The 14,017-nt window shown below is 39.6% G+C and overlaps 1 protein-coding gene across 2 annotated transcripts in view; it reads left to right on the forward strand.

Moving 5' to 3' along the window:
- CTTNBP2 (cortactin binding protein 2) overlaps nucleotides 1-14,017 on the forward strand; it is a 134,803-nt gene that overhangs the window by 12,120 nt on the left and 108,666 nt on the right. For both annotated transcript variants that reach the window (XM_074315676.2, XM_019743209.3), the window contains exon 2: nucleotides 848-955. In XM_074315676.2, coding sequence (XP_074171777.2) covers nucleotides 848-955 — 108 coding nt within the window. The remainder of the gene's footprint in view (nucleotides 1-847; nucleotides 956-14,017) is intronic.

Genomic DNA, 14,017 nt, shown 5'->3' on the forward strand with positions numbered 1-14,017 from the left:
TGAGTGTGAGAGAGAGAGAGAGAGAGAGAGAGAGAGAGAGAGAGAGAGAGAGAGAGAGCATTTTCCTTCTAAACGGGCTGCTGCTACTTGGCTCTGTGGATTATTACCTTGTGGAAGTCTCGGGTTACCCAGTCATCTGAATTTTAAAGAGAAGCCAGAAATCTGGATTTTTTTGGTGACATCTTTAGGTGTTTGTTGTTGTGGTTTTTTTTTCTAATGCTGGCTGACTAAAAGAACCAAAACACTTTGTGGCCCAAGTAACACACATCTGTGGGCCACATTGGCTGTAGGCTGCCAACTGGTGGGCTCTGCTGCAGTGTTCTGTAAACATGACCTGTGGTTATTGGGTGTCCTGGAATTTATAGTAACTTCCCAGGAGCCTTTACATTGGGGCCCTTCTAGGAATGCATTCTTGGACTTTCTTGGCTACCCTCGCAAATTCTCCCCAGCATTCACCAGGACCGTTTGATACCCACTCCTGGGACTTAAAATTTGTGTCGCAATTTGAGGAGACTGAATCTAGGTGTGCAGGCAGGCTGGGAAAATAGGTCTCCCTTAAGGAGAGATTTATGGTATTGGTGTTCAGGTTTTTACCCCTCCTCCCTGAAGGTCAGGGTGTAGATTATCTGCTGCTGAACAGGGAGGGCCCCAGGGCTTGTTGGATTCAGTGAGCCACTGGGATAAAAAGGATCCATTGCACACCTGCCCCGTGTGTGTCTGTGTGTGGTGGTGGGGGGGAAGGAGTGGGGGTAGTGAAGTAAAGAGCATGTTGCTTCTAACGGGGTGGTGGTGTTCCTAGGCACAGTTTTTTCACTGCTTTTTAAAAATCTTTTTAAAAATCTTACAGAAACAAGACTTTGATGTGGACGCACTCAGTAAATCAGAACTTCGCATGCTCCTCAGTGTGATGGAAGGGGAGCTGGAGGCCAGAGACCTGGTCATCGAGGCCCTACGGGTAAGCAGGCACCTTCCAGCCCCACTCCTCTTGCTGTCATTGTCCCTTTTCACAGGGCCAGGGGTGAAGCTTTCTTAATTTTTGAATCACATAGATTTAAAATGTTACGTCAGGTTCAAACTTGCCCCTCCCCCCAAACATCAACTCATAATCTTTATGAACTCTAACACTGAAGTTATAGGAAACTTGAGGTTTAACTCTTTTGCTGCATTAATTGATGTCAAGGTTTGTTTTTCAAAATGTGCCAGAAATCCACAAAAAACAAAAAGTTGATAGTTTTACTATTTTATGCATTTAATAATAACAATTTGAGCTGCTTTGTATATAAATGACATTTTATGTATAAAAATTTCAGATATATTCATTCAGATATATCCGACTGTTGCTGAAAAGGGGTTTTAAGCTGCATTGGTTCCCAGATCCTTTTACGGTTCGCATTTATTTAAAGACATAAGTTTTCAGAAAATTGGTAATTTGGTGTCTTACATGTATGTGAGATTAGTGAGGAAAAACTAAGAGAATCATTTATAAAAGATGTTACTGATAATAGAGCTTTTTCCTTCCTATATAAATTATAAATGATTTCCTATTTTCAGAAACTCAGAAGAGTTAAAAGCTAAATGTGTATATATATATATATATATATATATATATATATATATATATACACACATATATATATACATATGTATCTTCAAATAGTTTTATTACTTTTCATCTGATCTCATAGTAATTTTGAAATTTTCATAATAACTTGTGGATAATTATCTTCGAATATATTACTTAAATACCTCAATAAAGTTTGTTGTTTTTTTTAAAATAAGGTTTTAAATTTTCTCAATGCAGAATTTTCTAATTGGTTATTCCAAACCTTGCACTTGTTTTAGTATGTGAGCCAAACTTAAGGTTTTGTTTTTTTTTCTCTTTTATACTTAATGCTTTGTTTGTAATCACGTATTGGTCATTTGACCAAGACAGATATATTCATTATAAATGAAATATGGATATCTTTTTTCACCGGGGAGAGTGAAAACACTTTGTGTTAGAGAGTTTATTTTAACATATAAAAGTCTGTGGAGTGAGCACCAGTATGGCGGGGGAAGGGGAAGTAATGGTGAGCAGTCAGAAGGGATGGGGGGGGGAGTCCTGAGAACCCCGAGAACCCCGATGTGTGGGGAAGGGGCGATGCAGTTCCTGAAAGAAGGACTTCAGTACGTTTTCACAAACTGGAAATTAATGCAGTGAGGATTCTGATTATTCCTCAGTCTGATGACAGAGAGTGATTGCCTCAGAAAAATGGGAGTATTGTCATACCACCTGCAAGCCAACATTGAGTCAAAGGTGTTGCTTTTTGAATGACAAGCTTTGCTAAGTAGATATGTGCACAGTTTGATTGTGAGAGGTTTTCATCCTGTTTCACATTTGGAACATTTGCATTGCTTGCAAATGTGTGTTTCTTAAGCAAACTCTGTGAGAGAAATGCTAAGGCAGTTTGTCACTAAAATGTGTGACCCTCAGCCTGAAGAGAAACAAGGGCACAGTCACCTGAGAGGCCAACAGTGTCGCCTCTTGAAATCAAAGGGATGTGAAGGCTCCAATTCTGCCTGAGGTATTTTTCTGTCCTCTATTAACCTGTAAAAGGCATCAGCACCGGCATTTCCCACTGCTCACATGACCGTTTAAGAGTTCAGCAGAGTCAGTTTTTATGTTTCACCTCAGCAGCCACGTGTATTTCTCTTTTTAAATTAATCGCAGTACTTTCAAATGTAAGAGTACAGGTAAAGGCTTGCTAATGATCAGGGCTTGCCAAACAGTTTTTTCCAGAGTCAAGGATAGTTGGAGATGCAGGGAGCCAGCCGCCCATGATACTCTGGGTCTGTAGTTTGCATCCCATCAGATCTAGTGCTTGATTTCCATAAAATACTTTGTATCACTCCTTTGCTGCCCTGCAATGATATTTATGGGTAATTGCATGTGTAAGTAGGTTATGTTAAAAATAACCAATACCTTGCCCTAGTTGAGAGATAAAGTAACAGGAAGATAATTGTTAACAAAACATTGTGCATTTCAATACACAAACGCTCAGGCGTGACTCTACTGGAAGACATGGGAAAGTAGGTGGCTGTTTGCCCCTGTTCACAGCATGGCCAGGAGTGCAGCCTTTTCAAAAGAACCCCGACCCAGGTATGCTATATTGTTGACCAGGACACAGTCAGCGGGTTTGTTATGGGTGCGGTGCTTTCTTTGAGATGGTGATGCTCTTGGTCAAGTTCTAAACAAAAGTACACATTTACTTGAGAGTTGAATCCCTGGAAAATGCAGCGTTTGTTAAAACTGATATATGTGAAAAGGAGTTATCCTGCAGGTTCAGATAGCCATACTGAAGGTTCAAGTGAAAGGAATCAACAGAAAAACATTTAAAAGTTGTGGGGAACTTGGGACCTTTCCTGGATTTGTGTCAGGTCCTAGCCCTGTCCCCGAAGTGCCAATTACTGGGAACTGAAAATGCTCTCACTTTTTCCAAAGTGCCTCCTGGGGTACTGCCCCCTGGAGAGCCAGGGGCTGAAAACAACCTCCTTTGTTTATAGATTAGAATCAAAGAACAACAAAAAGAAGCCCCAAGAGATTACCTCAGGTCAGAAATGTGTCACAAACTGGGTGTGTTTGGAGAATGTTAAAGCTCACTGCCATTTTTTCAACTGAGAATTGTGATTGATTTATTTAGATGATTGTACTTTTAAGAGTAGAGAATAGTGTCATTTTCATAGACCTGTCCTTGCTGTCATAGTCTAACTGTCGTGATTCACTAATTGTTCCCTTGGGAGCATTCCCTGGAGCTAGTGTAACTAACGGGATATTTACTTGGGTCCTGATGTGTCATTTAGTTGTCTTTTCCCTTAGCTGTCTTTTCATACAACATTATTTAGTAACTGGCTAACGTCCTAGAAAGAAAGTGGCCAGGAGATAGAATGGGAAACTTATTTCATATTATGAGATAAACTTATTCCTTAATTAAAGGTCAGAATCTACTCAGTCAGGAATGAGTATGCTGCTATTCAGTTGGGAGAGAAGTGCATTTTGTTTTCTTAAAAGAAGCCCAAAGTAGTATTTTTCTGAATATAGTGAATATTTTTTAACTTAATATGTAAATTGTGATTTTTTTTAGATATAAAAATACCTGATTTATACCCTGAACTTTATTAGAATTTAGAAATGATTCTGTTCGAGGCATTCAAATCTTTAGAATTTTAGCAACTTTAAAAAGATATTTCATGCTGAGCTATTTTACTTTTTAAATCATGCTATCTTGATGCTTTTGATTTTCAAATTATCATTAAAAATTGCATAAATCATTGAATTAATGACAGCAAAATTTTCAGTATAATCCATAGATACAATTTTGGGAGGAGGGTGTTATGAAATTACAATATATATCTTGATACTTTTACTATTTTTATGTTTAAAGTAAAACTATATTTCAGTAAAAAAAAGTCCATGGCTTTATAACAGAGGTAATATTCAAGACATTAATTTTCATGGGGAAATTATATTTTAAAAGGAGCACTATTGATGGAAAATATGAATTGCATAAGGCTGCTTAACTGAAATATATTTTAATTTGATTACATAAGAAATATTTTGTTTCTTAATGATTCCCCTTTGTTGGCACAAAATAGGAGTAACTCTTTGAATAATACACAGGGTGCCAGAAAAATGTATACATGTTTTAAGAAAGGAAAACTGTATGAAAATTGTAATACTCAATATGTACCGATAACAAAAGAAGAATACAAGTCATGTTTGACTTCAGCAATTACAAGAGGTGCTCAAAGTCATTACCATCAGAGTCCAGACACTTCTGATTAAGGCGAACTACTGCTTGAGCAGCGTTGACCAAAGTGTCCGTTTATATACATTTTTTTGGCACCCTGGTATATGTTCAAATGAAGTCTAGAGGAAAGTACTTGGGAATTTAATAGAGAATATGCTCCTGGAGAAGCAGCTGCTTCTGAAATCCAAGATAGATTTAGAGCCTTCTGAATTAAATTTAATGAAATATTCAAAATTTAAATATACAACTTATCCAAAAACTCATTTATTCATTGCTAATTGTTTAGTCTGTGGACTCTTCTGACCTTCACTTCTTTTTTTCCTCTTGCTACTAGTATTATCTTCAGGGAGACAAGGGCAAGGAAATGGAAATCTATAATTACAAAATTTTCAGTCAAAATGGTGTTTTAGCCTACATTTTACAGGGTCCAGCCTGCTATTATTAGCATGAGTTTATGTAAATATTGTATCATTGAAACAGTGAATTCCTTGGGCAGTTAGCTCTGGATTTCTTATCCTTTTTCCTCTTAGATCGGATAACTGAGAATTAACAGTATCATAGACAGGGCAGTCCTTCCTCCCGTATGGTCACTATACAGAGACTATATAATCCAGATTTTCAAGTACTGTTTGCATTGAAACTTTTAAAAATTAGTTTAACATTTCTTTGGACAGAAGGCACTTGTAGCACTTATATTATAGGGGATTTCAGATTACAGAATTGCCTTGTATAAGTGGCTGCAACAAAGAGACCCACAGTATGAAAGATTGAATAAGGAGTTGACGTCTCACAGACCTTTCTGGAGGTGAGTGATCTTTGCTGGAGAAGCAGCACCACTCCAAGGGGTCATTCAACAACCCAGGGTTTTCCTTTCTTACACTTCTTACAGAATTAGCCTCATCTTCATGGTGGAAGCTGGGTCAATGCCACCTCCACATCCCAACGTCTGCTAAACGGGGCAAGAGAGAAAATGAAGGACAAGCATCTTCTGAGCAGTGCGCACATGTGCCTTGGAGAAAACTTTTGTGGACACACTAGCTGCACAGGAGGCTGAGAAAGGGCTCTGGCTGGTGCTGTGGGGGAGGGGAAGACCCTGGAGGACATAACACCCTAGCGCAGGCCAGCGTCCTCGTTCAAGTTCTCTCCTAAAATGTTCCGGAGTGTGGTTCAAGAGGATAGGTCCTTCCCTTCCTCCTTCCCTCAGATGTTTGTTGAGTACCTACTCTGTGCCCGGCACAAGAATAAAAATTTGAAGTGAATGTTAGTAGAGGTTTCTTATTATGCCAAAATTGTGTCCATTTAGAAAATTGTGTATTTTGACTTTATATTTACTTTTCTCAGGCTGTGACTCAGTAGGTTCAGATTTTGCCTAAAATGATTTTCCTTGTTGAAAACTTGACCTGCTCATTGGTTTCAAAAGTCAATTTTTTAGAAAGGTGTTCTTAACAGTTTTGTTTTAAAGCAGGTTTTCTCAGCCTCCTCACTGCTGGCATTTGGGATGGGTGTTTGATGCTGTGGGAGAGGCGCTACTCGCACATTGTGGGGTATCAGCAGGAGCCGTGGTCTCTGTACTCACTGGGTGCCACTAGCACCTCCCAGCTGTGACAGCCAGAAAGTTCTCCCCATGGGGTTCACAAGAGCACCCCCCTTGGGAAACACTGATGTAAAGTAATAATTGTCAAGGGAATACCACTTTTAAAACTATATTTGCTAAAATAAATGTAAGAACTCTAATGATTCAAATACGTTTCATTATAGTACTTTTTGTGAGCTATTTTTTCCTCAAAGTTACCTTACTCTGAAAATGCTCATTTTAACAAATTTCATGACTCTTTCAAAACACACCACATATTATTTAAAATTACATTACAGTTTTTTAATGCAGAGCTTCAATGCTTCATTTCTTAAATTAGAAAACCTTTATGGTTGTATGGCTCAGTGTTGGAATTATTACATAGAACAAAGGAAATCTCTTTCAATAAAATAAAACCACAAAATAGAATAGTGTTACCACTTTAGCTTTGAAAGCAGCTACAGGCATCCTACAGAGGATTGCCGGGGTATTCCTCAGACGACACGTCTGCTAAATGATGACAAAAGAAGAATATTCTGGCTTCAGCTAAGTAAAACGCAGAGCCTTTTGTATTGTAAAATTCTCCTGTGATTGCAGGCAATTGATTGATCCAAACATACCTGTTTTGTCTTCATTTTAACGAATGAATGAATGAATTGGCTGAGCAGAGCTGAATTCGTGAAACTGTATATTGTTTCTGTCCCTGTCTGTTAAGATGACGCCTTTGTTCCACATCTGGAGAAAGGGAGAGGAGAGTTGAGCAGACGTTGTGTTGTTTCTGCAAGCAAATTAGTTTTCATAAAATACAAATAGCTGATGATTTTTAAACAGCATTGTATCTTGTCATGTAGAACAAACTCAGGAAATACCAATTTTGACTCTTCTGAGAAATTTTCTTTTCCCTGATGAATACTTACTATTCGTGAAGGAAAAAAAAAACAGAAAATACCAGGCTAAATAACGCTTTTTCATATATTGAGAAGCGAAGATGATGCTATGAAAGTAAAATGTTTATCATTCACATTTAATAAGCAACTGAAGTCACTAGAGGAGCATTTTTTAATGTTTTTGTGCTAATTTTTATTAATAAATCATCAGGATATCTGTGAGAACAAACTAAAGATAAGGTTTTCCTAGCTCAATGATGTACCATTCAATCCACACTGGGTGCAGGATAGATTCAGGGTTACAAATGGGATGGAACCAGGAATATATTTTTGTCCACTTTGGAGATTATCATAATTTGGGGGACTGGCAGTTTAATTAGCAGTTCCTATTTAGAATTAGTTCCTTGTGATCTGAAAACTCAGGGTGTTCCTTTGAGGCATTCTGATAACATTTTAACCACCTCGTCTTAAGACTCCATGGCTAAGCTACAAGTCATGGGTTCCTGTAAGAATTACCTTTGCCATGTTGCTGACTAATTGTGTGTCTTGATTAAAAGAGGAAAGAAGGGTCTGAAGCAGCACTCTCAAATGTCTACCTTTCTTCTGTTTGGTTGTGATTATTTTGGAAAGAAAAATTGAGAACTTTCAGCTTCTGCCTTTTCAATTTTCTGAGTCAAAATGTAAATAATTGTTGAACAAATGGAATAAGAAAGAAAAGGCTATATCCCACATTTCAAATAGTATTTGAATAGGGTGGGGAAGAAGGTGAGGGATCCATGCATGCATTTATTTCGCTGATACTTACTATCTTTAGTTGTGCCCCAGACTTCAAGTATGGTGAATGAAGGACGTTTCTTTCTTACTGTGGATCTTAAAGTCTAGTGGGAGATTGACATTAAACCAATACACAAAACCTCTAAATACAAATTATAATTATGGAAGTAAAGGAAAAAAGATGCTATGAGAGAGATTGGGGGAGGGATGTTACTCTAGATTGGGTCAGGAAAGGCTTCTCTGAGGAACTGACACCCCCTGAGACTTGAAGGAGGGGTATTGTGAACCCAGCTGGAAAAAGAGTGTCAAGCAAAGGGAACAGCATATGCAGAGAGGAAGGAGTTGGCAATTTGTAGGAACTGGGAAAAGTCAGAGCAAGAGAGAATGGCATGAGATTAGGTGCAGAGCTCGGCTAAGGCCAGACTGTGCTGGAGGGTGAAGGCCAAGGTCAGGCTAGATTTCATCCTACAAGGGGTGGTGATGGTGGGGTAGCTTGAGAATACCAGCCATGGGGTATGCATTTTCTATGTTTGCATTAAAAGCTTTAATTTACCAAACGCAAATATTTAAAATTGATCACTGTTTTCAAGGGAAAAAGTTACCAAGATCACTGTAGCTGTTAGGCAGACAAAAGTTTGCAGGAGAGCCAGAGCGAAGGCAGAATGTCATAGTGGTTTTCTAAGAAATGTGACTATCTCAGATGCTTATAGTTATTGCCCTTTAAGAAGGCATGGAAAACTTGCTTCCTCTTCACGTTGTCACTTAGCTGTGAACCCTTTTTTTCTTAAAACTGTTAAGATGAGCTGATTATGCTCTAGTAGTTAAGGTCTTGTGCACCTAAAATAAGATTGACGAGGTAAGTTCTCCACATGAAATTTTTTAAAAGGCAGAATTCTATCTTCCGTTTTATTTTTTCAATCCACTTCACCTCAGTTCAGTTCAGCTTTGTAAGTTAAATGAATGTTGCCGTTAAATGCTCTTTTTCAGACCTTAAGATGACTATATATTTCCCAAGGCATATCTATTATAAAATCAATTTTTAAAAACCTTTTTCACATAGGGTTGGGTAAAGCAGTGGAACATTACTTCACCTAGTGCTAAAAGTGAGCTGGCAAGAAAGTGAAATATATTTCCACAGTGTCTGACTGTTCTGCTCTAACACAGCCTCGTTGGTCTATTTTAAGCAGACAATTGCAGGGCTTATGTTCACATAATTACCCCGTACAACAATAAAAATGCTAGAGCTGACAAGCTCCTCAACAGCCCTGAACCTTCTCATGAGATTCTCCTGTGGGAAACACCATGGACAGAGTCCTGTCTGCGAGTCAGGCACTAGCGATCCCAGGCGCCTTTCCTGTATCCAAGTGGAGTTGCAGCTCCGATGGGCACTGGGTTTCAATGTTTAAACTCCGCAGATGGTAAACCCTTGGGAAGCTCTGAACTTACCCAGACTTGCATTTGTGTGTTCAAACAGCGAGTTTTATGCCCAGTGGAGGTTGTGACTCACCAAGTTAGGGGGAAATGACCCATCCAGGTGCAGATGTTGGGGCATTCCAGGCATTCTGCATTTACTAGCCTTTAAATCCCAGGGTAAACAGGGTTCGGTGGATACTTTAGTGTCTCACCTCTCTAACCTTAATACACAGTCATCATTTTGTTTGAGTTATAAGAACTAAACAAGGTAACAGGCTGCAGCACCTCGCCCAGGGTCTGGTACATAGCAGATGCTTGAGAAGATATGTGCAGTTGGATCTCAGTGTCTTAGCGGAAGGATTTCCCCTTGATCTTTCTCCTTCTCCTCACATGTTGAAAATTATAGAACAGATCTTGGTCACTTGCTTCCTGTCTCATAGAGTGGGCGTTGCCTCTTATTCTCTAAGGAGGAACTCACACCCCAAGTCGGAGTGCCAGATGGAAGCTAAGTCTCATCCCTATTAATTATCCTCACAGCAAGCCTAAAGTGAGCAGGGAAATAAGCAGAAACATGAAATCAGGTTGATGTTTTGGAAGATCAGACTGTAGGGTGGAAAGAGCTGGGGTCAGCATTGTTTCCATGGGCTCACATGGCCACTTTGGGTCCTGAGTGGTTGGTTGTGAGAGCACCTTGAAGAGAGAAAAGTGACTTGTCAGGTGTCCTGACAACAACCTGTAAAGCAAAACTACCCTCCTCCACCAAGGAATTTTGGAAACTTCTAATGTGTATTGGGAATAGGATAATATGTATTAAGTATTTTTAAAAAGTGACTTTTTCAGTATGTAGAAATGGCATGATAAAAATTAGACCTATGAATTATTATAGACACCAGTTCTCAGCTTGCCTGCCTAGTCCCCCGTCTCCATATTTAGGCAGCATATTCTTTATTATTTTAAATAAATCTTTGGTTTTTGGTTGCGTTATTTTAAACTTTGCATGAATAATTCTGTTTACAACCACCTCTGGAGCCATCTGAAAGTGAAGAGGAGGGAGATGCTTCAGTGCTTTAAAACAATTTCTTTTCTACAACTCCCTCCTCCTCCCTGCGATTGAGGGTTCCGCAGCAGACAAACTGAAATCAAGAAAAGGGGCGATGCCACTTGGTTCATGCTGCTCAGGGCTCCTGAGGTTTGCTGCAGCTTCCGGGGGGCTGACATTGGAGCAGGACCTGGAGATGGGATGGGACTTAATGGTGGGTTTTTATTACTTGCCAGGCTCTTCACATGCACCGTCTTCTGGCATCTCTATGAAACCCCTCAAGATCAATGATGGAGCCCCTAGTACCCCACTTAGGAATGGAGAAACAGACTCAGAGAATAAAGAAGCCATTTTCTGTCTGACTCCTAACCTTGGCTCTCACCAGGCCTCTGCTTCAAAGGCAATCTTAATGAATTGAAGCATTTTCCTAGAGCTGGAGCTTGTCATTCATAGATTTGTTTTATTTTCCTTTAAATGCTGTGAATTCCCAGAACGTTTCCCACACACCTGTGGTCAATTGTAAATATAAAAGCTGCACAGAAATTGAAGCTACGCAGAAAATGGTTAGGCAGTCTTCTCTGTCTAATCATTCACTTGCTGTTTCCTCTCATTGACTGCAGGTAATTATAAACAGAAGTAAATTCGGAAAGACGTCTAAGATCTTATTGAAAGGCAATTATGATAATGTAAAAGAGCTTCATTGATTTTCCAATGTTTTCTTCTCACTAATTAGCATACAAAGCACAGAAAAGTTTGTACTTCTGTGTAATTAGCATATTGTCCTCTGCTGGCTAAGAACATGTAGAGAGGCCTGTGTCAGTGCTGCACGCTTACTCCAAGAATGACCCAAGTTCACGCAAGGCAACGATGGAGACTTGAAACAGACAGGACGAAGGGCTGAGGGACTGCTGTTTGCCCTGATCATCTCCCCACGTTTCAGTCGTTATTAAGTCTGTCTCCTATTTTGATTTTTCATATTTTTTCGTTTCATATTTTTATTTTTTGGCATTTGATCAACTTGTTTTTCTGTTTTTGCTTGCATCTGGAAAAATGGCAGGTGGTAAATTGAGTCATTAAATAGGAGTTTAATTTATTTTCTATGAAAGGCTATTGTACTGATTTCCTCGAGTTATATAATCCTTTGATCCCCCCCCCCCCCCCCAATCACTAGAAGTTGCACAAAATTTGTGAGAGCAGATTATGTAGCCAGGGAAATGATGGATTCACTGACAATGAAGAGTTTAATATTTCTAATAATTGATATAGTGAAATGCAGATATATCATTGGCTGTGTTAAAAGTTTAGGTTTCCTTCCACCAAGGCTAAGTCAACAGAAGAGGCTTAAATTAGATTTTTTATATAAATCTGTAAATAATCTTTAAATCTTGACAGTGATTTTCTGTGGATGGTCCTCTTTCCATGAGTGACTGGGGATAAAGCTTTCAGATACTCTGGAAAGTGCAGTGGGCTTTTTTTCTGGAGTGTCTTGACAAAATAATGAGACCTCACTGGTGTAATTGAGGAGATTCCTTCCATCATTTCTGCTTGGCTATAATCAGAAGTTCTGTGCATTTTTGTGCCTATTTGTGGGATGGAAATAAGATGAATTTTGTTTGGAGGGGTGGTAGGTAGGACAATTAACGAAAGAACTTTAGAAACTCTTAATGGGAATTGTTAAAATGTCAAACTCTTAATGAATTTAAATTTCAAACAGTTGACAATTGAGATTCACTGTAGGCTCTGAGGTGGGAAAGGATATGATAAAAACAGTGTTTAAGGGAGATTATGCTAACCACTTTTGGAAGTAGATTGACAGAGAAAGGGAGAGAAGGGATCTGAGAAAGCTATTACAATTGACATTAAAGTATGGGTTCCATAGAATTCTGAATTCTGGGTGATCTAAATGTAGGTGATATGCTGTTGGGGAGTATTACAGGGATTGGAATAGATGGAGAGGAGATTGTTAATAAAAATACCTCCTCCAGCATCATTTTCTAACTTATGACAGCACCCAGTTATTTCTAAAGCAGTTTTAGTTGGAGTAGAAACCTTTTTTTTTTTTTTAAAGAGACTATTGTGTTTCTGCCCCAGGTGAATTCATACTTAAGTAATCCAGGAATCATCAACTCCTGTTCTTTCAGAGTCTTTTTAGTGTTAGACATACAACACTGACCGAACAAATGCTTACTGCGTGTACTCTGTGATGCCAGGCGCTGGGCCTGAGAAGAGCGTGTAAGCCAGTCAGTCCCTGTACTGGGGTCCCATTGTCTCAGGGAAGGACACTAACCAGGACTAACAAGTCCCTGCTGAGAAGTGCAGCAAAGGAGGCAGACTGGCCTTTACGATCATGCACCTTAACTGATATGTTTCTAAGACCCACTGTGGAGGGCTGTGTAAAAGTAGGTCAGTGACAATACTAGTAACTTACCAAAACCTTAACATTTTAAATATATTTAATAAAAGGAAAATACTCATGTTCCTCTGGTTTGGTCCCTACCTACCATATGTCTACAGATTTTGTGCAACTGCCCCAAAAGTTGCTTCTTTCTGTGTATCAGCTGCTGCGCTCTGTCTCCTGCTCTTTCTTTAGGTGCAGATAGTGGCGTCATGATTCTTTGCTTTTCTAAATGGGTGTTAGTCTCACCTATTTAGCATTCCTCAGGTTACTTGAGATTACAAAGCTCTACTGCTATTTTTACCACTGACTTTATGTTTAAACCTGCATTATTTTAGTGAAACCTCAATTTTTTGGGGTTCTGCCTCAACTCTGGTGGGGGTCAGGTGAGGTGAGGATTAAGGTCGTATTTGTCTGAGGAGGTTATAATAATTTTTTTCCAGGGAGTTCTGTGGTTACTCACAGAAAGAGATCCCCTGGGATAATTTTCCCTCTAGAAATGTCTGACTCTTACTGTGAACACCCTTTAAGATCGTAACCTGTGATCCCCTCTGGTAGAGAGAAGAAAGAATGCCAAGGTAATAATAACACGTGCCTGCTTTGTCATCTATTGCTGTGCTGCAAACCACCCCATGACTTAATGGTTTTAAACAACAACCATCACGTGTTTTGCTCTCCCATCTGCAGCTTAGGCTGGGCTTGGTGGGGACAGCTCATGACCTGCACGTTGTGTGTCGACGGCAGTAGTGAGGGTGTCGGAGGCTCTCCTTCCAAGATACTTCCCTCATTGCTGCCTGTTTGCTGGGAGGCCATCGCAGCCTGGGGGCTAGGCACTGCAGTGTCTGTCTGTGGACCCCTTGGGCTTCTCTGTCACAGAATGGCTGGGATCCATCAGAGACAGGAAACAGGATCTGTAGGTTCTTGAAAGTCTCAGTCACAAAGTCACTTTCCATTATATTCTATCCATCAAGTAGTCTAGGGCTCAGCTTCAAGGAGAAGAGACACAGACCTGACCACATGGCAGGAGTGTCAAAGAATTGGGGGACAAAGTGTTTCAAAACTGGAGAGAACTGCTGCTGCTGTTTCCCGAGCGCCATCTGCCCGGAGTGCTGTTTAGCGCTTCACGTGACTCGCCTCATCTAACCCTCC

This window comes from Rhinolophus sinicus, chromosome 8, assembly GCF_057876585.1.
Source record: "Rhinolophus sinicus isolate RSI-liver-muscle chromosome 8, RSI-T2T, whole genome shotgun sequence".
NCBI classification, from domain to species: Eukaryota; Metazoa; Chordata; class Mammalia; order Chiroptera; family Rhinolophidae; genus Rhinolophus; species Rhinolophus sinicus.